This window comes from Coturnix japonica, chromosome 2, assembly GCF_054131305.1.
Source record: "Coturnix japonica strain WE chromosome 2, WE-NBRP24, whole genome shotgun sequence".
Taxonomy (NCBI): Eukaryota; Metazoa; Chordata; class Aves; order Galliformes; family Phasianidae; genus Coturnix; species Coturnix japonica.
In genome coordinates, this window is record NC_140664.1 from 77,845,161 (window position 1) to 77,869,053 (window position 23,893).

At 41.4% G+C, this 23,893-nt stretch overlaps 1 protein-coding gene across 9 annotated transcripts in view; it reads left to right on the forward strand.

The window, feature by feature from the left end:
* The window catches only part of PIGN (phosphatidylinositol glycan anchor biosynthesis class N), a 100,228-nt gene extending 81,548 nt beyond the window's left edge, over nucleotides 1-18,680 (forward strand). For 8 of the 9 annotated variants that reach the window (XR_014943599.1, XM_085540348.1, XM_015854524.3 and 5 more), the window contains 7 exons: nucleotides 1,043-1,129; nucleotides 3,620-3,675; nucleotides 4,140-4,215; nucleotides 5,304-5,377; nucleotides 8,064-8,106; nucleotides 9,916-9,968; nucleotides 18,277-18,680. Coding sequence is in view for 7 of the 9 variants with exons in the window: in XM_085540348.1 (XP_085396474.1) it covers nucleotides 1,043-1,129; nucleotides 3,620-3,675; nucleotides 4,140-4,215; nucleotides 5,304-5,377; nucleotides 8,064-8,106; nucleotides 9,916-9,968; nucleotides 18,277-18,400 (513 nt within the window). In the remaining 2 variants the exon portion in view is untranslated. Of the gene's footprint in view, nucleotides 1-1,042; nucleotides 1,130-3,619; nucleotides 3,676-4,139; nucleotides 4,216-5,303; nucleotides 5,383-8,063; nucleotides 8,107-9,915; nucleotides 9,969-18,276 lie in introns of all 9 variants that reach the window. The other variant, XR_001553247.3, reaches the window with a different exon arrangement.
* Nucleotides 18,681-23,893: the final 5,213 nt, after the last annotated feature.

A 23,893-nucleotide genomic window follows, 5' to 3' on the forward strand; every position in this document is an offset into this window, starting at 1 on the left:
GAATTTACCAATTTAAGGCTGGATATCAGAAATGAGAATAGGAATTGCATTGTTACTATGTATACTTATTTTATTTGAGGATGTTTTGTAGTATCTAAAGTGCTAAGAATCAATCTGTGGTGCTTACCTGCCTGATGGTGTTCTGATCTTCTACTTGTTTTTCTTTTTAAATAAAATTCTATTAAAGCAGCGTATTGCACAGAAGACTAGAACAGTGATGAACACTTCATTAATCAAATGCAAATGAAAAGAATGGAAGTGATCTGTAATTAGTGTTTATGTTGTTGCTATCCGTATGTCATCTGACTTTTTGTTCCGAGTGAAACAAACGATAATGCTCACTCCTGCTTCCCAATTTTAGATTAGAAAAAGAATCTATCAGGTGCATGTTAATACTCAGACAAAGTAAATCTTGTGCTTGAGAATCCAACTCAGCTTTCTGATGCGAGTTTAATTTTAATTAAGAAGTTGACAGCATTGAAACTATGTTATTTGAGGTTGTTTTTTTTTTCTTTTTCTTTTCTGCAATGGAAAGGAATTCACTGGCTTCTAAAACTTTGAAGACAGTTCTCTTTAGGTCAAGTGTTATTGTGATGAGAACTAAGGGAGATGGAGAATATTAATGTGTTCTCATTCGCAGCATAAGTCAACTAAGGATAATTGTGGTCTTTTATTTCTGTGGGTCTTTTTTCACACGCTCATGTGAGCAGTGGAAGTGTTTGTGTGTAGGAGGGAGAATATTTGTGATGGAAAAATATGATAAATCTAAGGCATATAAGTTCTTTTTTTTTTAGTGTAGATAGCAGAGGAAGCTTCACTGTTCATTTGATCACCTCATTTGTAGAGTCTTTTTGGCAGATTCATTAAAGCATAATAAGAAAAAAAAAAAGAAAAAGAAAGGTTGCAGTCCTCATCATGATACCACTCTAATAACAACTGCTAGGGGATTAGGCTTATTTCTCATTCATTTCTGTAAAATATGGTGGGTCTGTCAGAGTACATCTGTTATGTTAGGTATTGATTTCTTCTGCTGTCTTTCCAGCTTGCTGTTTTCAACTTCGCCTATGCTACTGATATAACTCAGTTTCGACAGCTCCACCTAGACGACATCCGCAGGTCTTTCTTCTTCGTATCCTTTTGTTGGTTGCTGCGTTCCAAGGAAAAGATGGGTTTGTTTCAGTCAGTCAAAAGCTGTATTCTGGTAGTGACTGGAAACAGAGAACAGTGAAGATTATTTATCTGATGTTGCTCAAAAGACAGTGGTCTCGTATGCTGCTTTTTGATGCAGCAGCAAAACAAACCAACAAAACTGTAATGAACTGTGCTTTTTTGAAATCCATCTTCTTGGCCACTTTGTAAAGTCTGGCCTCGTATAGAATCATAGAATCATTAAGGTTGGAAAAGATGACTGTTACAGTTGAGTTAACCTTTATTCTAAGGACACTGGTTCTCAACTTTGGTTGTGTTTTATTACATTTTGTCTGCAGATAATTCATTCAGTCTTGATAAATTAATTGGAAAAAGTGATATTAAAATTATTCTTGTTTTGTCGTTTTTAGAGTATGACAGCATGTTAGGAAGAAACTGTTAAAAGGTGGGCATTGGCCATGTCCAATCAGAGGAGATGGGAAGAAAAGCTCCTGCAGACTAACAAAACATGTTGCCAGATTCTGGCCTAGAAAGGATGTGTGATTCACTTAATTTTGCTGCTAGAAGAGATCTGTGCTTGAGGGGAAGGGCTGCTTGTTTATTAGCATTGCAGTTATTTTGCATTACTGTAACTTCAACTGCTAACGGTATTTTTGTTTGTTTTCAGTGCTCTAAAAGCTTAATAATATTACAGCTTTTCTTTTTTTGTCATGGGACTGCAGTTCAGTGAAAGCGATTTGGTAGAAAAGGTAGTGAGTATGCAAGTGGGAGAGTCTGGAATGAGCCAGACTGGAATATACAACTTTCTGTCACAGGTGGGTTGTCATAGATGGAGGTAGGAAGGAGCTGCCTCAATACTGCTACTAGCAAAAACTGCAGAAGTGGAAGTGAGTTGGTCACTTAGTTAGACAGCTCAGTGCTAAAGAAGTGGTAAGACAACATCCTAGGTGTTGGACATGTGTTCTCTATCCAGTATATCTGAAGAACAGCTTATCAAATCTTGCAGCGAGTTCATCTACTTTACTTGTTACTTTGCTGGGGTTTAAACAAAGAATAAGCTCGTAGTGAAATTATTGCCGTTAAATCCTAAAAATTAACCAACATAGAATCATAGAATCACCAAGGTTGGAAAAGACCTAAAAGACCATCCAGTCCAACCATTCACCCATTTCCAATAGCTCCCACTAAGCCACGTCCCTCAGCACAACATCCAGTCATTCCTTGAACACCCCCAGGGTCGATGACTCCACCACCTCCCTGTGCAGTCCATTCCAGTGCCTGACCATCCTTTCTGAGAAGTAATATTTCCTAATGTCCAGCCTGAATCTCCCCTGCTGCAGCTTGAAACCATTCCCTCCAGTCCTATAGCTAATGACACGAGATTGTTTTTTAAAACTTCAGTATACTACCTCATAATCTCAAACACATAAATATAGTACTTTAATCTTATCTTACTTGAAAACACTTGAATGTATTCTGTTCATGTCTTGAAAAAAATACACAATTTGCAGTCTCCTTTGCAGAGATAAGGCATGATACATTCTAGCTCAAAAGGCACGGATGTTTGTTTTTAAAATTTAGATATGTACAGCAATTAGAAATAGTGTTGTTAGAGGCTTTTTCTATTAGAACAATCATGCTGCATCTGCAACCCCATGAGTTGTATATCTTGAAAATAATCTTCCAGGCTTTGTCTATAGGGTCCAGAAGTCAGCCTGCACCTTACAGCCTTATCTTCCAGAAGAAGATCCAGATTGCATATGCTTAGCATTTTGATTAGACCTATGTGTCACTGGTATTTTTTCTGTTTTATTACAGAATTGTTGTTCTTATAAATCTCAACTGGCAGATTTGCACTATGCTGTTAGACTGCTGTGTTACTAAACTTGAAATGATGTGATACACTTGGGAGGTATAATTTCTGTAGTTATGCTGACCTAATCTTTCAGAAACATTGTGTGCAGAATCACAACAATTCTGCTGAATAGTTGGTAGCAAGCTGTTTATGCAGAGACTTAAATGATCTGATGCAGTGGCTGTAACAGGAGCGGAAGGACCCAGAGGGTGTTCTAGCAGCAGGAGTCATTGTCACAAACTCTCTGCCTGGTGAAATGGAATGAGAGGAGAGGAGAGGAGAGGAGAGGAGAGGAGAGGAGAGGAGAGGAGAGGAGAGGAGAGGAGAGGAGAGGAGAGGAGAGGAGAGGAGAGGAGAGGAGAGGAGAGGAGAGGAGAGGAGAGGAGAGGAGAGGAGAGGAGAGGAGAGGAGAGGAGAGGAGAGGAGAGGAGAAATCTGAAATGCTGGGTAGAGCTAGACAATGCTCTTGATTGTCTTCATGCAGTGGGAAACTGTAATAGGGGTGTGCTTCTTGGAGTTTCATGACAGGATTTGGGGAGTAGATTGGAATGAAGGGAAAAATGCTTTGTTCTACTGCAACTGTTTCTGTGGTGTGTTTTCCTTAAATACATCTAGGTTTTCTTCATCGTGACTGCCTTTTTTGGCACTGGAAACATAGCATCCGTTAACAGGTAAATAGTGTTCATTCATTTGAGAAAACAGTAGGCTACAAAAGTTCATCCTACAGTTGGTGTACCAAATATAAGTTTTGTCAACAAAAATAGGGCAGCAGAATTAAAGCAATATTTGATGATTAATATTGATAACTAATGATATTGTTTCTGCTCTCTGTAATATGTTCCCTAAGTGCTGACACTGGTTTAAAGGTCATCTCAATTTCTATTGCATAGAAAGGAGTGGAGAGAACTCAATGGCTGTTCATAGCATTGCTCTCCAGAAGACACCAGCAGAGAAAATTGTAGAGAAAGAAAAGTGAAGTGTAAACAGTCCTTGCTAATTCAATACTCGAGCAAGAGAAGAGAAATCTGGAAACCTTGTTTAAAAATGTGCATGCACAGGATTAACTAAATGCGGTGTTTTTAAATGCAATGCCATTTTGAGGACGCGTTGTAATGTCTTTTTCATGTTTTTCTAGTTTTGATCCTGCATCTGTCTATTGTTTCCTGACTGTGTTCAGTCCCTTTATGATGGGAGGTTTGCTTCTGTTGAAGGTTAGTAGTTCTACTGGAGTGAAATTTTCTCAAAGTACCGTTTAATAAACGATGTATCACGTACGCAGTTGTTACGAAAACCTATATCTTTGTTTGAGCTTCATTAGCCTTCTCATCCATGTGTGAAGCTTTCAGCCTTTATAGTGTTTCTAGAGCTAAACTCTGATTCCCAAAGGAAATAAACTAAACTGTAGGGGAAGTATAATTTAACGGCATTAGTTTGGTTTGTTGTATTAAACTGGAGGTTTCAGATGTTGAAAAGACCTCTAAATAATTTTTTTAAATGGTAAGTTTTCCCCATAGCATAATATCTACAGAAACACTGAGGGAATATATACTTTTTTTTATTAGTTTCATCTATCTACATTACGTTAAGTATGAGCTTTGGGTGCTTAACTGATTCGGCTGTCACTGTTACAATGAGTACTATTTTTAACATGTTTTTAATATCTTAGTGATCTATTAGAGACGGGATTGCACTTCTTGCTTACAGGCAAGGTATGCGAGCTCTCTTCTTATATGCCTGAGGCAAAGATAAAGAGAAAAACAGGAAGGAACATAGGGAATTCATGGATTTCTTAAAGATATGCAGTAGTTCCTGCCTCTGCCTTTTTGCTTTTTCTGTCCTTGGGAAAACGGACTTTTCTCTTGCTGAATACATGCTATGTTTTGTTTTTTTAAATATTTTTTGATGGCTGAGTTTGGCCTATTATACGTTGCTTGAAACTCTACATCTGTCACGTGAGATCTTATCTCAACAGTTTTTTCCTCTGGCCTTGCTGAAGTATTTATCATCAGTGCTAAAAAGGGCTAAATGAAGTGAGGATCATCAGGGTGTTTTAATTATAGTTTTCCATATTGCCTCATGGTTTATTTCACTGCAGTTCAGCTACAACCACAGGAGGGATTTTCTGTTTGTTTATTAAACATACTTTTTGCAGAATATGTTTCCACCTTTTCTTGCCAATATTTTGTTTTTCTAACATACATGTTCCGTGATAATTTCAAAATCTGGAAAATATTTCCACAACCTGCCAGGTTGTTTTGTAAATACGACTATAAACAAATGTTGCTTGTGTTTTAAACAGGTTGTAATACCATTTGTTCTGGTATCATGTGCTTTTGAAGCTGTTCAAGTCACAACACAACTGTCATCTAAGAGGTACAGTAAGTGCTGTATTTCTGCACTAGTAAGGGTTTCAAATCTATTCTGCCAAGAATTCAGAATTGTCAAATCTCAATTTAAATAATAAAGTAATAGGTTACAATGCTACTTCTACTTGTTAATGTGGTTTCTATTTTTTGTTCAGTGATTTTGCAAGCGCAGGAGTTCTTTCCATTGTGATAAATGATTTTAAATGGAAGTGTGTGGTTTGTCTGAAGGAGTGATATTTAATACTCTTTCTTGACAATACACAGAAGGAGCACTTTTTTCTTCATAATGTAGACAAATGAGTGGAACCTGAAGTTTGACTTTTGTTTTATATTGCAACTCTGCCAGTAGTAAAGTATTTTAAAAATAACCTATTTATAATGTAACTGATGCAGAGCATTGACCTCATCGTGAATAGCATTTAAAAAACAAATACAAAATGTGTGGCTTAGGTTGGAAGGGACATTAATACCTACCCAGCCTCAACCCCCTGCTATGGACAGGGCTGCTATCCACTGGATCAGGCTGCCGAGAGCCCCATCCAACCTGCCCTTATGCCCATCCAGGGATGGGGCACCACAGCTTCTCTGGGCAGCTGTGCCACTGCCTCACTGCCCTCTGAGTAAACAGTTTCTTCCTTGCAGTAGGACAGCCAGTTCTTTCTCCATCTCTAAAGACTTCTTTAGAGAGAATGTAAGAAGAGTACCCAACTTCTGCTCATCATGGTGCTGACATGGAGGTGGTCCTGGTCAGCCATCTGGTTTTGAATTTGTCCTAGCGGGATCTTGTGTGAGGTTGACTGAGGGTCTCACTTGACAGTGGCAGGGGTACTACAGTGAATCTATACCTCAGCTAAGCTGGGGGGAGTTGTCCATATTGACTGTGATACCCTGTGCCTTTCAGTTTGTTCTCATCCCCTCTCTGCCCTGCCTGCTGTCTCCCTATTATAATGCAACCCAGTGCTAGGATGTACACGGCAACCTTAGACCAAGAGGAACTGGGGATGTTCAGAAGATCAGCTAGCAATTTACATATATAGGGATTAGGCATCATAAAGGTCAGTGTTTCCCAACTTAGGAATGCTTGTGATGCCAGAACTATTGCAGGCGTCTATGAAATGCCTGTGTGTGTGAGAGGTGACATTACATAAACTTCTTAAACTGTGAGGCGCAAGTACACGTTTACAACACTGAGACTGGCTGTACCTCAGGTTGGGATTTTTTGCTGGTTTCATTTAAATGCTCAGGTAACAATAGCAAAGATACTGCCTCAGCATCCACTTGGGAATGAGACAGAAACCACAAGATGTGCCCAGGTTCCCTGGAGGAGTTGTGCTCTGATTGTCAGTGCATCCCAGAGCCTGTATTGCACTCATTATCGCTCCTGCTGCCCCTGCTAGCTAAATTAAACCATCACAGGCAGCAATCTTGTTTTGTAGTGTTATAAACATGCCCTGAAATTAGCGTTGTCCTTCCGTTGTGAAAGGTTTCCTGCAGTTCAGAACAGCACAAAGCAGATTTTTGTGATTTCACTCAATTGCTCCCAAGCTCCTTGTTTATAGATAAAAGAATTACTCTTTTTGTTTGTTTGTTTGTTTTTGGGTTTTTGTTTTTTTTTTTTTTGCTGTTCATGGAGAATATTCTGTCAGGATGTTCCTGTAACTTGCCTGTCAAAACAGCCCTCTAGATTGCAGCATCCAATCTGAGCCATAGGTGAGAGGAAGGAGGCTTTTCAGTGAGATGCAGTAGGTTTGTAGCATGCAGCTTCACCAGTGAAACATAGCTGATTTAAGCAATAGCAGAACCCTTTTCTTATCAGAAGACAATGGTATGGGTATCCCCCTGTTCAAGCTTATTGAGTGCTGCAGCAGAACATTTCCTCTCTAAAAAGGCTTTGTGGATTTATGATGGTACAACTGACAAATTAGCTGTATTATACTTAAAGACTTCTCTGCTAATGGGTCAGCTTCTTGCTACATTGCTTCAGTGTCATTAACTAGGAACTAGTTTTAACCAGTTATAGTAATTGCTTTCATGCAATTTAGGATTTACATAGTTTAATGAAAAGAACATTAGGTTAATGGGGAAAAAAAATAGCTCTACGTGCTCCCTTCTGGTTCATTTTATTGGCTGCAGCCTACCTGGCAGGCTCTCAGGAGTCTGGGAGAATGCCACCAAAATGCTGTGCCTTGCTTGAAGACCCTACAGGAGCCCAGAGCTCTGAAAAGGAGGCATGCATTTTGTTCAGCAGGGAAGATGTCAGAGTAGGACCAATCAGATCAGTTATCTCCTTATCCAAAACAGTTCTATTCACTCTTGAATCCATCCTCAAGCTTCTAAATCAGCTTTATTTGGCTTAGCTGGTGCACAAGCTCCCAGTGTCAGGAATGGACAGGCGCTGCTTCCAACATGCTTTTTTTCTTTGCTAAATGACTCGTGTTAGGGTTCTCTGTTGCAAAATTGAAACTGCTAATGTGAAATGCCTGTTTCAAGCAGGGTGGGATTATAAATACCAAATGCTCTAGTCATGTATTTTAATAGTTCTCTAATAAATGCAAAAGTAGCTGAGTGGTTTAAAAGGCAAGCACAAGAAACTGTGTCTTATTTTAATTTCTTTGTGGGGATTTTAGTAAGCTTTGCAGTGTCTTTGGCCATGTATGTTGGATAATAGTCTGGTTTTGCTTTTTCCTTTGCAGCCTTTTCCTCATTGTTCTTGTGATTTCAGACATAATGGCTCTGGTAAGTTGTTGTTGCACATTCTCTTCAAATAAGATGGAGCCAAGGGGGCTCTACTAACTCCATGTGGGGATCTAAATTTGTTTCAGACTTCTAAGTTTTTGCAGCTAGGGCAATGAATTGAAATCCTAGCATAATTTGGAGATAATACTCCTGCAGTCACCACTCTTTGAATTTTGTGTAATTAAAGCTTCTGAAGAAATAATGCTCTTATAATAGCAAGAGACAAAAAAGAAGTAACAACTTAATTTGGGTTTTTCATGTGCTTTCCAATCAAATTCTTAAGCAATGCTTAAATCAATTTTAGCTTTGTTCCAGGCTTAATTTTTCAGGAATGTGAGCCTCCTCCTCATGGCCACCCGCTTTTCCTTGAAAAAGAGGCACAAAGGAAAATATGTGTTACACATCATTTTCACTGTTAGTGATGCCAGAATCCAGGAGATCTGCAACATCTGAGAAAAGAGATTTTGTGCCCTTCATAATAAACCCTTAAGCAATGAAATCTTAAGACAGTTTGTGTCCACAGTCAAAGCTAATTGAAACAACCCAAATCTGAACAATAGTAACCCAATATAGTTTTCACAGATTAAAAGTACATTTTTGTAGTTCTCCTTTAACTGTCGTCAACCTAGCAAGTAGCACCCCTTAATATCTCATCCCACAGGTTCCACTTTGTTTTCATCAATTCTCTCCCCAGTCACACTGGAAAGGGGAGGGGGGGGGTAAGTGAACAAATTACTGGATGGTCCTTAGCCACCTGCAGTGTTAAACCACAACAATATCATCAAATCAGCAGAGATCGTAACATATGTATTTTCTTTTCACGTATGCTGGTTGAGTTTAGCCACTTTGGTATAAGTATTCCAGTTATGATATCATTGTAAATTGCAGTGTACAATATAGTGTGATCTGTGGATCTCACCATATAGGAAAAGCAGCAAATACAAAACCAAGTGACTAATTTGACTGTAGAGTAAGAAATTGAGAAGGTGTAGTTTTGCTTTATTCCAAGGAAGTCCTTTTACTAAACCGATTCTTGGTAACTTCTGAAGGAAAAGGGTTAAAATATTAGTCAGTCACACTCAGTGTTTCACTAATAGAATCAGTCTAAAATGTAAAGAGGAGTACAGATGTGTGGAATAGTGGTGTTTAGTAAGCCCCGGTATCTTGCACTTCACACATTCTTCTATATTGACTTAATGATTTTAAAACAATTGCTAAGTATATAGTTGGTGTACAAAGAAAGTCTGACCACAGTGGTGTGATATGCAGAAACTGTGTGTATATGAAGCAGGAGAAGTAGTGGAAAAACACTGGTTTGTGGTCTTGAATCTTCCAAGTGTTTCATGTGACCATAAGCTTGAATTCACTAATAGTTCTGTTCTGTCATTCCTGGCTTTATTGCCATTTTGCGGATGAAAAACTGTTGAAGTTGCCCAACATTTGTGGCAGATTTCTGTGAAAACAATATACGCTCTTCTTTTTGATACTAGTCATTATTTGGGAACCTGTTCTTCTAAGCAACAAGGTGGACTGACTTATTGAAAAGGCTATCTGGTGGTAATCTCTGTTTCTTGCAAACAGGAAGAGAACTCGGTCCATCTTTAACTGCTCATATTTGATACCATGTTAAGTCTGTTTCTGGCTCTTAGAGTATTTTTCTGTTTGGTCCAAATGAGCATTCCTGGAAAGGTCCTGCCCTTGTTCTACTTGAATTAGAAACTTGGAGTAAACAACCTGAAAACACTAGTTTTGAGTTTGTTTTGAACTGTGCACTGCTGATGTACTAATGGAAGTTGTTTTATTTCCTAGCACTTCTTCTTTTTGGTTAAAGATTATGGAAGCTGGCTTGACATAGGAACAAGGTACGGTATTTTTTGCCTCTGTTGCATTCTGAGAAGGCTCAGAGGTTAATATTGTTGTTTATCTACTCAAACTCTTTGTAATTTTTTCCAATTACTCTCCTTAATCAAACGCTTCAGTGAAGATCCCTGTACTTAAAACACGCACGCATGTGAGTGTTCCACACGTACATCCACATACACATGTAGATATATCCCAGCTAAAAGCTGTGTCTTAAAATCAGTTCCAGAGCAACAGAATAGGCAGTTGATCCAGCATGGCAAAAAATCCTGTTGGCAGTATTTGTTTTATTCCTAAAGAACAATCACACACACACACAAAAATCTTAATTACTGATTTGCACTGTAATTAGTTTTAATTACCGTTAAAGTCATAATGTATCAAAGTTGTTAATTATCCTAAGTCTGGTTAAACTTCCATATAAGATCCACCATGAGTTAATGAACTTTTTGCAAGTATGTTGGTGGGTACCAACGCTTCAATTAATCCTACCCTCAGCTCGGGGAGAATAAATCTGTAGCATTTAGACATAAAAATCATAGTTATAGCAAGTGGATGCATTCTGAATAGCGAAGTCCTACAGCATATGTCATCAGCTAGATTTTAAACCATGCATTCTTTTTTTGTGAGTTGCCCAGAAATCACAAGTAGGTATCAGACTTACCTTCCCTGAGTTATGGGAATAGATTATATTCTGTAGTAAGTTTAGAAGGGAATATGTAGAGAATGATCCAGCCAATCTGGTACTTTACACTGGTAGTTTAATAAGGATATTAAAGACCTCAGAAGAGATCTGCTTAGCTGAGCAAGAAGCTTTCTAATTTGGAGTTGACAAGCAAAACCAAAAAAAAAATCACAAGTAACTAAAAACTTTGTTTCTGATGTACAGTCTTCATAGCACAGCGATTTACACCTGGGATAGATTGTTGGATCTGTTTCAGCCGGAGGTAGGCTTTGTTCCTGAGAGCTCAGGGGAGCCTATTACATACATATGTATTTCTGCCTCTCAATGTGTGTTTGAGCACTGAGGAAAGCATTGAAGGAATTCTTTTTGAAAAAGTGTTTGTGATTAATTTTTAATATGGTAATGCACAATGCTCCGGCAGCCTTAAATTTGCCATTAATTCACTTTTGAGTGCTTGACTTCACAACCTACGTTATTATGCTGTAGTCTATGTATGGTGTGTGTGTGTGTGTAAGAACGTGAGTTAAGGCTGACTTGGCTGCATTAGAAAAAAGGTGAAGCTTCAGGCAGAACTGAAGCAGTTTTTCTCTTCCCTATCATGATCAGTGTTCTGACCCATGAACCTGAGCAGATTTGTCAACACGTGATCCTCAAGCTTTACAAAATCAGCAAGCAACAGTAGAAGGTTCTTTTTTGTTTATTCCTGAAAAATGAACTTCATGGGGTTTTGGGCAATTCCCAAAATCAGCGGGAGAGAGAGATACTAACATGGCTCTTTCCTGTCCTCTCCTTACAGCCCCTCTGACAGCTCTGTGGCATTCCTCTTGCAGTGTTGTCTGTTGTTGCTTTGATAGCAAGGTCTGAAAATATCCCCTCGCAGCTGACATTTTAGTAGTTGCCAAAATTTTCCTGAGAAGACTGAGAGTCAGTTAAGGAAATGGTGGTTGTTTTTTTTTCTAGCCATTTCTACCTCAGCAAAACCCGTGTGGAATTTCATGGAACAAAGAATAGGAGCACCCTCAGGGACAGCTCTTGACAGCTTTTTCTTTTCCATTTTCTTTTTTTTTTTATTTTCCGTGTGGCACTGATAGTGGGGATGCTGTTTGCAGGTCCTTCTTATATTACTACTTTACAAGATCGTTGAAATCAGAGTGGAAAAGCAGCAATTCAGTCTGCTGGTGAACAGCAAGAGATTAGTTCCTTTGAAGTCCTCTGAAATGCTGTGTATCTCGCATTTGTTTCTGATGTGTATTTCCACTCATTGTTTTTTTGTGATGATGGAGTTCTCTGAATTTTCTAATTGCCACACCTCAAAATTGTTGAATGTACTCTCAGTAAGAACATACAGGTTCAGTAGGAAATGCTCATTAGGTAATACCTGGGTTTTTCAGTAGCATTGCTCGCTATTTTCAAATGTAAAATCTGATTTTAAAAACCTCAGGGAAAACAAAAAATAAGGCTTCATTGCTATTTTATGGTGGGGTTTTGTTTCCTAGGGGATCTCTCTTATTGTTTGGAAGTAGTTTTTGCTTGTTTAACTGATGCATTTTCGTTTTTTAATTTCACTCCTGGCTGTTGCATCTCGGTCTGCCATGCCTCGTATCTGCCTTAACAATGTCTTTTTTCTTCCAGTTGAATACAGAGGTACCTTTCAAGTATTGTCTGTCAGCGACAAGGGATTTTTACTTCTCCCTTTCTTACAGATAATTAATGCAATGCTGAACAACAGTACACCTAACATACAGTCCTGTAGTACCATATTCATCAAATCATAAACCTGACGTTGGTCTCCTCTTCTCAGGAAACTATGAATTACCATAATTATTTATGGCTTCTTAGAAATTGTTCAAGCCCCTCTGCTTAATAGTAGTACTAAAATCAACATGAATTTATCAGATTGTTCTTTGTTGTTTCGATGTAAGAACAGGGTATAATCTTGCAGTGAATGTAGAATTCACAGCAGTTGGTTATGCAAGCTTCTGAGATCTACTAACCTTACCCTGTACCTGTATGTTTTAAGGTAACGCTAAATTGTGTCATAAGCAGTACAAGAACCCACCGTTACGTTTCACAGATAGAATAATGCAGTCTTCCCAGTACTTTTGATTTATTAGTATTTAGTACGTGGTCACGAGGAGGTTTCTGACAGACTCTTATATTTTTGTAAAACAGATAAATGGAATAGCTAGCTTTTCAGCTTCTTTGCCACTAAAATAGATTTCTCAATGGCTTAAGAATTGTTTTATATATCTAGCTCTAAAAAATGAGATAGCCTTTAAAACATACTATAGCTGTATAGTATGTGCAGTTTGTAGATAGCTGTTTAAGCAGATGGTAAAGATAAACCCTTGAAACTTCTTTATGTGATAGTATTATATAGTTTCATCCAGGCATATACTGTACTACTTTCCCAATCTTCTTCTATCAGTTGCTGGAAGATATAAATACAATCTGAACTGCTCTTCTGCAGTTTCAAAGGTCAGTGGACATTAAGCTTCTAGATAAAGCATAGATCAAGCAGTTTGTGTTTGTACATAGTAGAAACTGTTTCAGTTTTGTGATAGGTGTGTTCAAGTTCTGATGACTAAAAGAAAGGTCTTGGGTCTAGGAGGAAAACAGTGTTTATCAGCAGTCTCTAACATGAGGTGCTAGCACAGCTGCTCAGAGAAGCTGTGGTGCCCCATTCCTGGAGGAGCTCAAGGCCAGGTTGGATGGGGATCGTGGCAGCCCTGCCCATGGCACCGGGTTGGGACTGGTGGGCTTTAAGGTCCCCTCCAACCCAAGCATTTAGTGAAAGCAGCACATCATGTAAAGATGAAGTCCTCAGACTCTTCTGGAAAGAGCTCAGCCAAGTCTTTATATGAGTTATTTTGTTCTACTTGTTTTAATTCAGTCCCAAGTGACTCTGTCTTCCCAGTTTTTAGTCAGGTCTGCCATCATAGAAGTTAGCCTAAATTAAGAGAAGAGGCGTGGTTTGATGCAAGATTATTTTTGCTCCTTCTGTAGTGATATTTGTTTCTTCTTTTCTTGGATTAGTACATCTTAACAATATACACTGTCACAAGCAAAACCAAGAGAGGATATTACCTCATATATTCTGCTAACTTGTGACTAAAATAGGCCTCTGGGATGCCAGATTTTTCTAGCACTAGTGTTGCCTGCTCACCTTGATCCATGTGTAGAACAGTCACCTTTCTGTTGAATCATGCTGCCTTACCTAAGTCCATGTTCCCCTACACCAGCTACTATTTCTTTTACCATTCCCTGTCCCTGCCCATCTTGTCCTTGATAACAATTGCCACCACTGTGCTTGATATATTCCCTTCCTCCGCATGGGTCAAACTTGACAGGAGCCTGGAACCACACTCATTTTTATTAGCTCAGATTTGACTTCCAATTAAGGTAGTTCTTTTTGAGAGTTACCTGTTTCACCATGACTACAGATCCAGGCAAGACTGTACATCTATGCTGTCCAGGGATCAAGTTTTCCACACTGCTGTTGTGGTATGTACCTGTAAGAGTCTTGCTTTGTTTGTTTGTTTAATTACAGCATTACCCCAGCCCAAGAACTAATTTACCAAGCAGGGCAGCCTGCAGGCACTGTGGTACAAGTTGCTGATAGCCACAGAGATGCTGGCTGTTTGCAATTATGTGACAAGTCAACTGAAATTGCTTTTAATTGTGCTCTGTGGCATAGTATACACATTTTTCTTTACTCTGAATGTCTGATATTTTGACAAAGGGGTGTAGTTATTCAACCTTGTGCAGTATAGCAAGAGAAAAATGTGTGTGGCACTCTGTTCTTTATAAAAGCCTGAAGGACCTGTCCCTGACAGATAGCTAAGCGGAGTTTGCAGAGACTTTTTACTTTGAGAAAACCCTTCTCTGTCCCTGCAAATAATTGATGAGCACCCACATCTGGTAAAGCTTCTTAAAGGGCAGAGGGGAAATCAGACATCTGTGTAAGTACTGTACTGATGGCAGCAAGCCTTCAGCAGCAGCTTGTCCTCTGTCTCTAGATGCCTGTAGGAATAAAAGCAGGGCCTTCATTTGACTTCAGATTTTCAGATCTAACATTTTCAAGCTAGAATGTAAGTATTGCTTTTACCTATGTGAAAAACTAAAATTTTGGTGCCATGTGAATAGAGAAGCAGAGGTGTTAACAGTAGTGCATCATATATTAAACCACACAGCTGCTCATCAGAGAGGCTGTTTCCTTAATACTATGCAAGCTTCTGTACCTGTAGTGCTTGTACAGTTCCCCAGGGCACGTTACACCATGCAAACAAGTGCAGCAAGGATTTGACTTTGTTGGCAGCATTATGTCCTTTCCCACAGAGCACTGAAACTCGGACAGAGTCTGCAGCACACCCAGGTGAACTTCCAAGGGCTGTTCTGGAGGGAGTTGTGCAATCACACAGCATGTGGACAATCACAAATACATTGTGAGTTGCGAAGTCCAAAGTGCACCAACCAGCTGAAAGCATGTGTTCAGTTTCGTGCTCTTGCTTTTGTATACTCCCCACAGAACAGAGTGGGAGTTGGGCTCTGGTAGCTGTGCTGCTCTTCTTAGTTAGTGCTAGAGATGGAGTTGTTTGTAGGAGAGGGATGTAGGAAAGATGGCTACTGTCTGGCAATGTAAATCTTCATTCATTCATAGCAGGGAATATTGTCAGCTGCACTGTGTACAAGGTGAGAGCAGACACAGATGCAAGCTGCAGGGTGCTGGGATGCATTGCACTTGCTGAGTTGTTGTCGTATTTGTGCTGGTGGATTTTTGTGACTGATTACTTAAGTGTGTGCATTTTGAGCAGGGTATTTGTGAGAAGATTATAATTAGACTCAACAGAAGCAGAAGAATCTTACAAGCATGAGTCAAGTTACTCTCAGCATTCTCCACCCACTTTATTCAGACCAGTTCCTTTGGTTGCTTGTATCCTGGCTGCAGAAGAGCTCCTGCTCATTAGTGAACTTTTGGATTACTTTTATTCTCTCACACTGGTTAGTGGCCAAGCTTTGTTAAGAGCCAGTGCTTCTCTGCTTCGCAGAACTAAATTACGCTATGCTGGTGCCAGGATTGTCACAGTCTTGGGGTCGTGAGGATTGATAGCATCAGTTACAAGCTTTACTGCTCTTCTGTGGCTAAACTGTCAAACAGAATGAGTCCTCAGGCAGAAATTCCAGATCATTAAACCTGCAAGTACTCTTTGCAATCCTTTTTTTCTAAATAAACTTGGGCTTCATCAAGTCTGAAGTTACCCTACTCATCCTGAGGAACCATCTGCTTTGAAATAGTAGAGGCATCAATACCTCTCATGTCAGAGTGCCCAGTATCTTCAGTAATCCCAGGAATAAACAAACATCTACACTAGTGGTTCTGGATGCTCTGATGTAGATGACTACAGCAATGTTTCATGAGAAACTCTAGGCTGAAGTGTTGTGATCTTGGATATGCCTTTAAGAGGCTGAGTATATTGATGCTGGAAGGGCAGGAGTGCTCTGGGCAGCAAGATGGCTGGACTTATTAGCAGAAGTAATGATGGGGGATTTCAGCCACTCAGATGTCTGCTGAGAAAGCAACACGGCAAGCTGTAAGCAATCCAGGAGGTACCTGGTTCAGGTGTTAGACAAACCAACCAGAGGTGAAACATTATGGACCTATTACTTAACAATGCAGAGGAGCTTATTAAAGAGGTTAAGACTGGAGGTAGTCTGGGCTGTAGGGCTCATGCTGTGGTTGAGTTTCTGATCTTGAGGAATATGGGCCTGGCAAAGAGCAGATTCAGAACCCTTAAAAAAGTGAAATTCCATTTGATTAAGGAGTTAATAAGGGAGACCCCCTTGTCAACTGTCCTTAGGGATAAAGAAAATGAGCAGAGTTGGTAACTCTTTCAAGGACACCTTTCTTAGAACATGAGCTCTCCATTCTAACGTATTTGAAATGAAGCAGAGGAAACAGGAAGCTGGCATGGCTGAACGAGGACCTGTTGGTCAAACTGAGGTACAAGAAGGACATTCATTGGCAGTGGAAGCAGGGATGTGTGGCCTGGAAAGAATACAGGGATGATGTCCAGATGTATAAAGAAGGGTTTCAGGTAAGACAAGGCTCAGATGGAACTGAACTTGACAAGGGATGCAAAGAATGACAAGAAGGGATTCTGTAGGCAAATGGGTCAGAAGAAAAAGGCCAAGGAGAGTGTACCTCCTCTGATAAATGGGAAGAGAGAACTGGCAACAGCAGGTATTGAGAAGGCTGCCGTATTCAACAAGTTCTTTGCCTCAGTCAGGTCTCCCGCATCTCTCATGTTCCTGAATCTCCAGGTGGATGTTGGGGCACAAAAATCCCTCTCAGTGAAAGTAGAGTTCAAGATCACCTGATGAGACTGAACATTTACAAGTCTTTTGGGCCCAATGTCACGCATTCCAGGGTCCTAAAGGAGCTGGCAGCCAGAGGGTTATGGGGAATGGCTCTGTGGAGGCCAATGGCAAGTGGTGTCCCCCAGAGTTCTGTCTTGGGTCTGGTTCTGTTCGACATCTTTATCAGTGACAGAGTGGGATTGAATGTATCCTCAGCAAGCCTGCTGATGATGCAAAGCTGAATGATACAACAAAAGAATGGAATGCTATAGAAGGGGACCTGGACAGGCTTGGGAAGGGGGCCCTTCTGAACTTAGTGGAGTTCAACAAGGCCAAGTGGAAGGGGTTGCAATTCAGCTGGGGCAATCTCAGATGTGAGCTGGGGGGAGCAACCTTGCCTGTGGCTGGGATTTGAAGCTGAATGATCTTCCAACCTAAGCCACTTCCATGATCTGGAAGAACCCTCATTTTTTCATAGCTTATGTTGCATACACAATGGCAACCAACTTGTTTTGGATACTAAACACAGAATGCTTAATGTTATGAAGTCAAATCTCAGTCTGAACCAGTCTGTAACACTGGTAAACATCAGATACCTGAGGAAATAGTGCGAGAGTTAGAGTAAGTCAGAAACAATCTCTGTGTGTGATCCTCTTAGCCATTAGTGACTTGAAGAGTTCTTCACCCAGAAGTCACATCTTCACATTGTGTTTGAACTATTTTGTTTAATCTGAGTCTGTGTTACTGCAGCAGTGAAATCTGCAATTTTTGAAATGCTGAGTGAAAAAATAGCACTTGTTTTCTTGAAGCTGCTCATCACCAGAGAAGTGTTTTCTCTATAACGTTGCAACTTGGCTGACCTAAATATCTGAGTTTTTTTTACTACAAGCAATGTCTTCCCAATGGCAAGTTTTCCCAAAATTCTGTATTATCAGTCTATAGCAAACAGAAATTTTACAGCTGTTCATTGCATATGTTGAATTTCCCCCTTGAATGTAGTGAATATACACTGTACTTCTTATTCACTTGGTACACATTCAGTTGTGTTTTCTGTTGTCCTCACCATTTTATTTTGCCACAGGCCTTGTTTTTCACATGGTAGCGCTGCTATAATAGTTGTCTACTTGGAGCGGCACGTATAAGGTGTTGTATATGAAGTGAACAATAATTAGGCCTAGTTTAAAAAAAAAATAAAAATCAGGAGGTTGTTTTAGTCAATTATTTCTACTTGGTAAATGTGCATTTTCTGTTTTGTCTCCCCCTTGCAGCATCAGTCACTATGTGCTGGTGATGTCGTTGACCATATTTATGATGCTGATGAATGGACTGGCCCAGCTGCTAACTACAAAGAGACTGGAACTTTCCAGAAGGACTAAGCACCATTCTACGTGATAAAGCGATAAATGTTCCTGCCCTTAAGTTTACTCTCTGGCTTCCTATGAACCAACTTCCATTTCTGTGTTGTAAATATAAGTTAATGGACTTGAGTGCCAAAATCCCATCGTGGATCAGAGTGCGCTGCTGACAGAGATTAATACTGTCGTATGACTGAAATTTGTGTTTGGAGATGGTCATTTAGACATCAGTGGGGCTGAAACAGCCTTGGCTTTATTCTCCAAGTGGACATATTTTTTGACAATAAAAACAACTATAAAGTCCTATTTAAAAGAAATAGGAAATCTTTTTTTTTAATTTTCTTTATTTATTTATTTATTTATTTTCTGGTTGTTAGAACTTTTCTGCCAGCTGTTTGTCTCACATACGTACTGTCATTAGGAGTCTGCAAAGTCCTACCTTCATTGCGTGTCTCACGTAAGTACCTCACAGACTAAAGCATGAATCACGTCAGGCTGGGCAGATTTTTGTATGTTGCCAGTGTGGCATATGCATTTGACCGTCTATGAAACTGCGTATAACTTTTGCAAGACGTGTAAATATGAGGCAGGCTGTGTATGTGAGACAGGTTAAGACTGGTATGCTGTGAAGCTCTTGCTGTGAGACAAAAGCTTTTAGCTAACCTGAGTCCAAACTGTGGCCTCCTGTGCTGACACTTGGGTAGGCTGAGCACTAAGCCAGATCAGGTAATTGATCCAAATGAAAATGCCCCTCACTAAAAGAAAGACATTGAGGCCCTGGAATGTGTCCGGAGAAGGGCAGTGAATCTGGTGAGGGGTCTGGAGCACAAGTCTTATGAGGAGCAGCTGAGGGAGCTCGATTGTTCGGTCTGGATAAGAGGAGGCTCAGGGGAGACCTCACTGCACTCTACAACTTCCTGAAGGGATGTTGTGATGAGGATGTTTGGCCTCTTCCTCCCAGGCAACAAACAGGACCCGAGGAAATGGCCACAAGTTGTACCAGAGGAGGTTTAGGTTAGACATAAGGAACAACTTTTTCTCTCAGAGAGTGGTCAGGCGCTGGAATGGCTGCCCAGGGAGGTGATGGAGTCACTGTCCCTGGCAGTGTTCAAGAGGCATCTGGATGAGGAGCTACGAGAGATGGTTTAGTAGCTTGTGCAATGGTAAATGGGACAATGGTTGGACTAGAAGATCTTGTAGGATCTTTCCAACCTTGTGAATCTGTGAGGCTGATCAAGGAACTATAGAGCAGTATTTGGACAGATTCTGTGGTCCAGCTCATGATGGAGGGCAGGTAGGAATGTTAGGTCTGCTTGTTTCAGTAACAGACGAGAGTTAGATCAGCATAGAGGTCTTGAAACAGCAGCTAGAGCTGGTGATTTGCACAGGGAGATGCTCATCATGCTGTACATCATGTCATCATGCTCATCATGATTTTTTTTTACCTTGTTTCCACGTTTTCCGTTAGACTTGTGTTCTGGTCTCAGTTGCAAGTGTCAGCCTGGGTAATGGCAGCACCATGAGAAAACACAGACAGAAATCTGCTTTTAATGGTGATTAGAAGGGAGAGCACGGAGAACCTGGAGAATCATGGGTGCTTCTGAGGACCCAGTAATTGTAAGCTATTGCACAAGGCTTTGAGAGGTCTTTCAGCTCCATGTTCTTTCCAACAGCAAACATCAGCTTCCCTGTCTCTAGCCCAAAGTTAATTAAGTAGCTCAAACTATAGTGCCCACCTACATGTTGATGCTGCACCATTCCTTAAAGTCGACTTTTGGAGGAGTTAAACATAAACAGTATTCCTTGCTCAGCTGGAAGCCTACACAAAGCGATGTGTCCTGCTGCTGAAGCAGCATTTTGCATCCACACTATCATTAAAGTGGGCTCATAAAGCAGACCCCTAAGCACAATGAAGAAAGTAAAGGGGAAAAAATAAGCTTTCTTCATTGTGTCATGGCCTCACCAACAAATTTTGCTGTGTAGTATCCCCATGTCACCCTTCCAAGTTGCAGCCAGGCCTTCCTCTCTGAGAGGTGATGCATATGGTGCATGGTGCTGGCAGCCAAGGCTAGACGTTCGTCATGGGGCTGCTCCAATATTCTTTCCAGCCATCTGGCATTTGGCCGTGCTCACACGGCTGTTTAATGCGTTTGGAAACTAGTCATCCCTGCAGGAAGTTTGGCTGGAAGAAGCCAGTCACAAAGTTCCATCTGCTTGCTGAGTGCTGGAGAATGTCCTGTCGTGGGCCTGCAGTCATCCACACAGTTTCAGAATGCCTCTTGAGAGTGTCTGGGCACTGGAGTGGGAGCCGTATTTCCACTACGTAGCGGTCCAGTGGCCCTTCTGAACATGTTGCTAGCACAGCTGGCCTCAGTCACAGAACATATTTCGCATTTGTTACAGAACATACGTGCAGACTTGTGTGTCAGAAGGTGGGCATGTGCCTACTGCCAGTCACCACTGCTGTACTACAAAGGCAAAGAGTAGCCATGAGTTTATTGACAGCTGCTGCCAGAGCAAGCACCATGTTAAGACCTGGGAACCTGCTGCACTTGTTCTCCTTCGATCCAGAATGTCTTCACTGTGGAGACCTATTCCCACCTCGGAGCCATATTGTGTAACCTCAAACTATAAGGTGCATGTTGGGTACCACCACCAGCTTTTGTGGCTGAACTGAACTCTTGAGATCTCTGTCTGCAGCTCTGTCATTTCAGCATGCGCAGCCATAGGCAGCTGTACTGCTGAGTGTCCTAGTCTGTCTTGCTAGAGCAATTCCTTTGTAAAGGGACTGTCTGCAGAGAAAATTCACTGTTGGGAGCAGCTGAACAGCTGGCATTGCTCTGTCATGAAGGAATTGACTCGAAAAGTAGGAATGCTGGACCCACAGGGCTGCCATCCTGGAGGCAGATCTTCTGCAGGCATGTCAGAAATGCTTGCTATCTACAGCAAGGCTAAGTGGATGCCCTACCTATCCAACACAGACACTGGAGGTATGTGCTGCCTAGAGCTGCAGGCCCCCTGAGAGAGGGTATGGAAGGTCAGGCCTGATGTCATTCTTTATTATCTCAGGGTATGGTAATAATACATTGGCCTAGCCACTGTGTCTGGTGCTGCTAATAAGAATAATCAATGTATGCTGGTGTGCAGGCGAATAGAAATGGCTGTGTAAAGTACAACCTGTATCAGTCACACTTTCTGCTTATGGCTTTCATCGTGTCTCCTTCTGCTCCTGTAAGAGCACAATGGAGATAATGAGCATTTGCGTCACACTTACTGTTTTTTTCCCTGTTGCTTCTCTGGAAGAGATCATTCTTGTTTGCCATTTGCTCTGGTTGGCCGTCATGGCAGAAACCTTATCTCACCTTTCCCCTTCTCCTGCCAGCGCTGTGCATCTCTGCCTTTTGTACATTCATTTTCTAGCAGAGGCCATGGGAGTGCTGGATAGGATCTCTGGTGGAGTAGTAGGGCTGGCTGTGCCATTCCTGTGCCTCCCCATGGGAGGCTCTTGCTAGAGTCTTGGCCTGCACATTTGGGTTTACTCCAGCCCAGGGAAGTGTAAAAAATTCTCCCACTCAGCCACTTTACGCAGCCCCATGCGGTGTGTGATAAAGCAGGCTTTCACCTCCTACTGATGCCTGTTCCTTTCCTTTCCAGAAACAAACATTGTCTGCAATAAAAAGTCCTCTCCCAGCTCTAGTAGCTGAGGTAAGGAACAGAAGTTTGTACTTAGGTGAGTTTAGGCTTTCTTCTGCTCTGCTAATGGGTCTTCAGTCCTTCTTCAAGAGTGCATCTCTGCACACAGATGCAGGCACACTGTGAGCCTGCAGAGTCCTATGGGCCAGGGCAAGCATCAGCTGGCCCCCATGTTTTCGGCCAAAAGTAGAGCTACCTTAAGCCTTGCTGCTTTCCATCCTTCTCTTGCAGCAGAGCTGCAGGCTCTCTGACTCCTGGAGCAGGCAAGGCTCCTGGCAGTGGAAGTCTTGGAGTGAGAAAGGCAAATAATTTGGGGCTGCACCATTATTGTTTTTGAACTATACTGGTAGTGTAACAATGCTTGCAAAGCTTGTGTGTGCTCTCTTTCAGAGCCATGGATCCCTGAAGAACTGACTGTAAGCCTGGAATGCACATCAGGTGCTGTAATGCAAGAGCAGATGATATAAAGATCTTGTAATCTTCACTGCTAGGAATTGTTCTCTGCTATTGTGTTATCGGGGCCGCACAAAGCCTTTTGATACAAGTTCAGGGAGCGAGCTGTTTCTTCAGAGATAGATGATGAAGCTTAGATTGTATCAAGACCTCTTATGACTCAAACCAAATGACTTCCTCTTCCCTCCCCACAGACTAAATCAGACTTTACAAGATTTGGCAATTTCAATGCACACCACAGCTGTTATCTGAAGGCTGTAGCTGCCTGACAGCTTTTCAAATAAGAACTCATCTACTCACCAGCCTTCAGGCTTTTACTCAAGCCTTGCTTTCTAATGTCACCCTTGAACTCCTGAGTCTGGTTTGGTCAAACCTCAGTACAGGTATTATTTCAGCCCTCACCTCCCATCTGATCCATAGGAGTTTGATGATCTTTGTTTCTCAGAATTTTCTATCCACCTGGATGCTGCAGTCCCTTTTGCCATGTCTCGTCTGGCTGCTGAGTGTTGCTTCTCTCAAATGCCTTTAGCAAAGAGGAGAGCGTGGTGTTCTGGCATTTGGAGAGGACCAGAAAGGTGAAGGCTGAAAGCCTCATGGCACTCATCCCGTTCCTGTGACCTTTGAAATCAAGCTTGTCGATATTTTCACTATTTATTTATTTATTGACTTGTGCTTGGAAGCGAGCTGCGTAACTTTCTAACTTTGACAGCGGGTAATATCAAATGGAAATCAAGGAGAACACACCATTTCATTTGCATTTTGTTCTGCAGACAAGATGTAAGAGCAAATGCCTTTGGTTTTTTTTTATTTCCTTTGATGTTACATATGGTGAAACTGGCGCCCAGGTTTACTGTTTGCTTTAGTCATTACTGTTGACGAGCCTGCTAGTGGCTGGATACATCCAGTGACTCCTCTAGAGAGAAGATGACAAGCCAACGTGCCCAACCAGCTGTGCCTGCAACAGGAACCACACAGTGAAAGAGCATGAATTTCGTGCCATCTGCAGCATGGCTCCTGTCACCTCCATTGCTGTGAGCTCCCTCTGGACCTCGGCCATTCCATGATCAAGTGCTGGGCTGCCAAGTCCCACTGCTTCGTGCTCCAACCACTGGCCAAGCAAATGACGAGGGGTGCAGTCAGGCCTGAGGAATTTAAATTTACAATGCTGCAAGTGCTGTCATGGCCATCTCCACCATTTCTGCCACGCAGCAAGATGGGAGGAGAGATGTGGGGAAGCTATGTGTCACTGCACAGCTCCTCTTCCTCGCCAGCCTGCCCTGCAGCACAGTTGCAGCAACCCAGTGCTGATCCAAAGGACTGCCACGCAGAAACATGCTGCAAAATGGAACTGCTGACATTTAGGGCTGGGGAACTCTCTGACCCA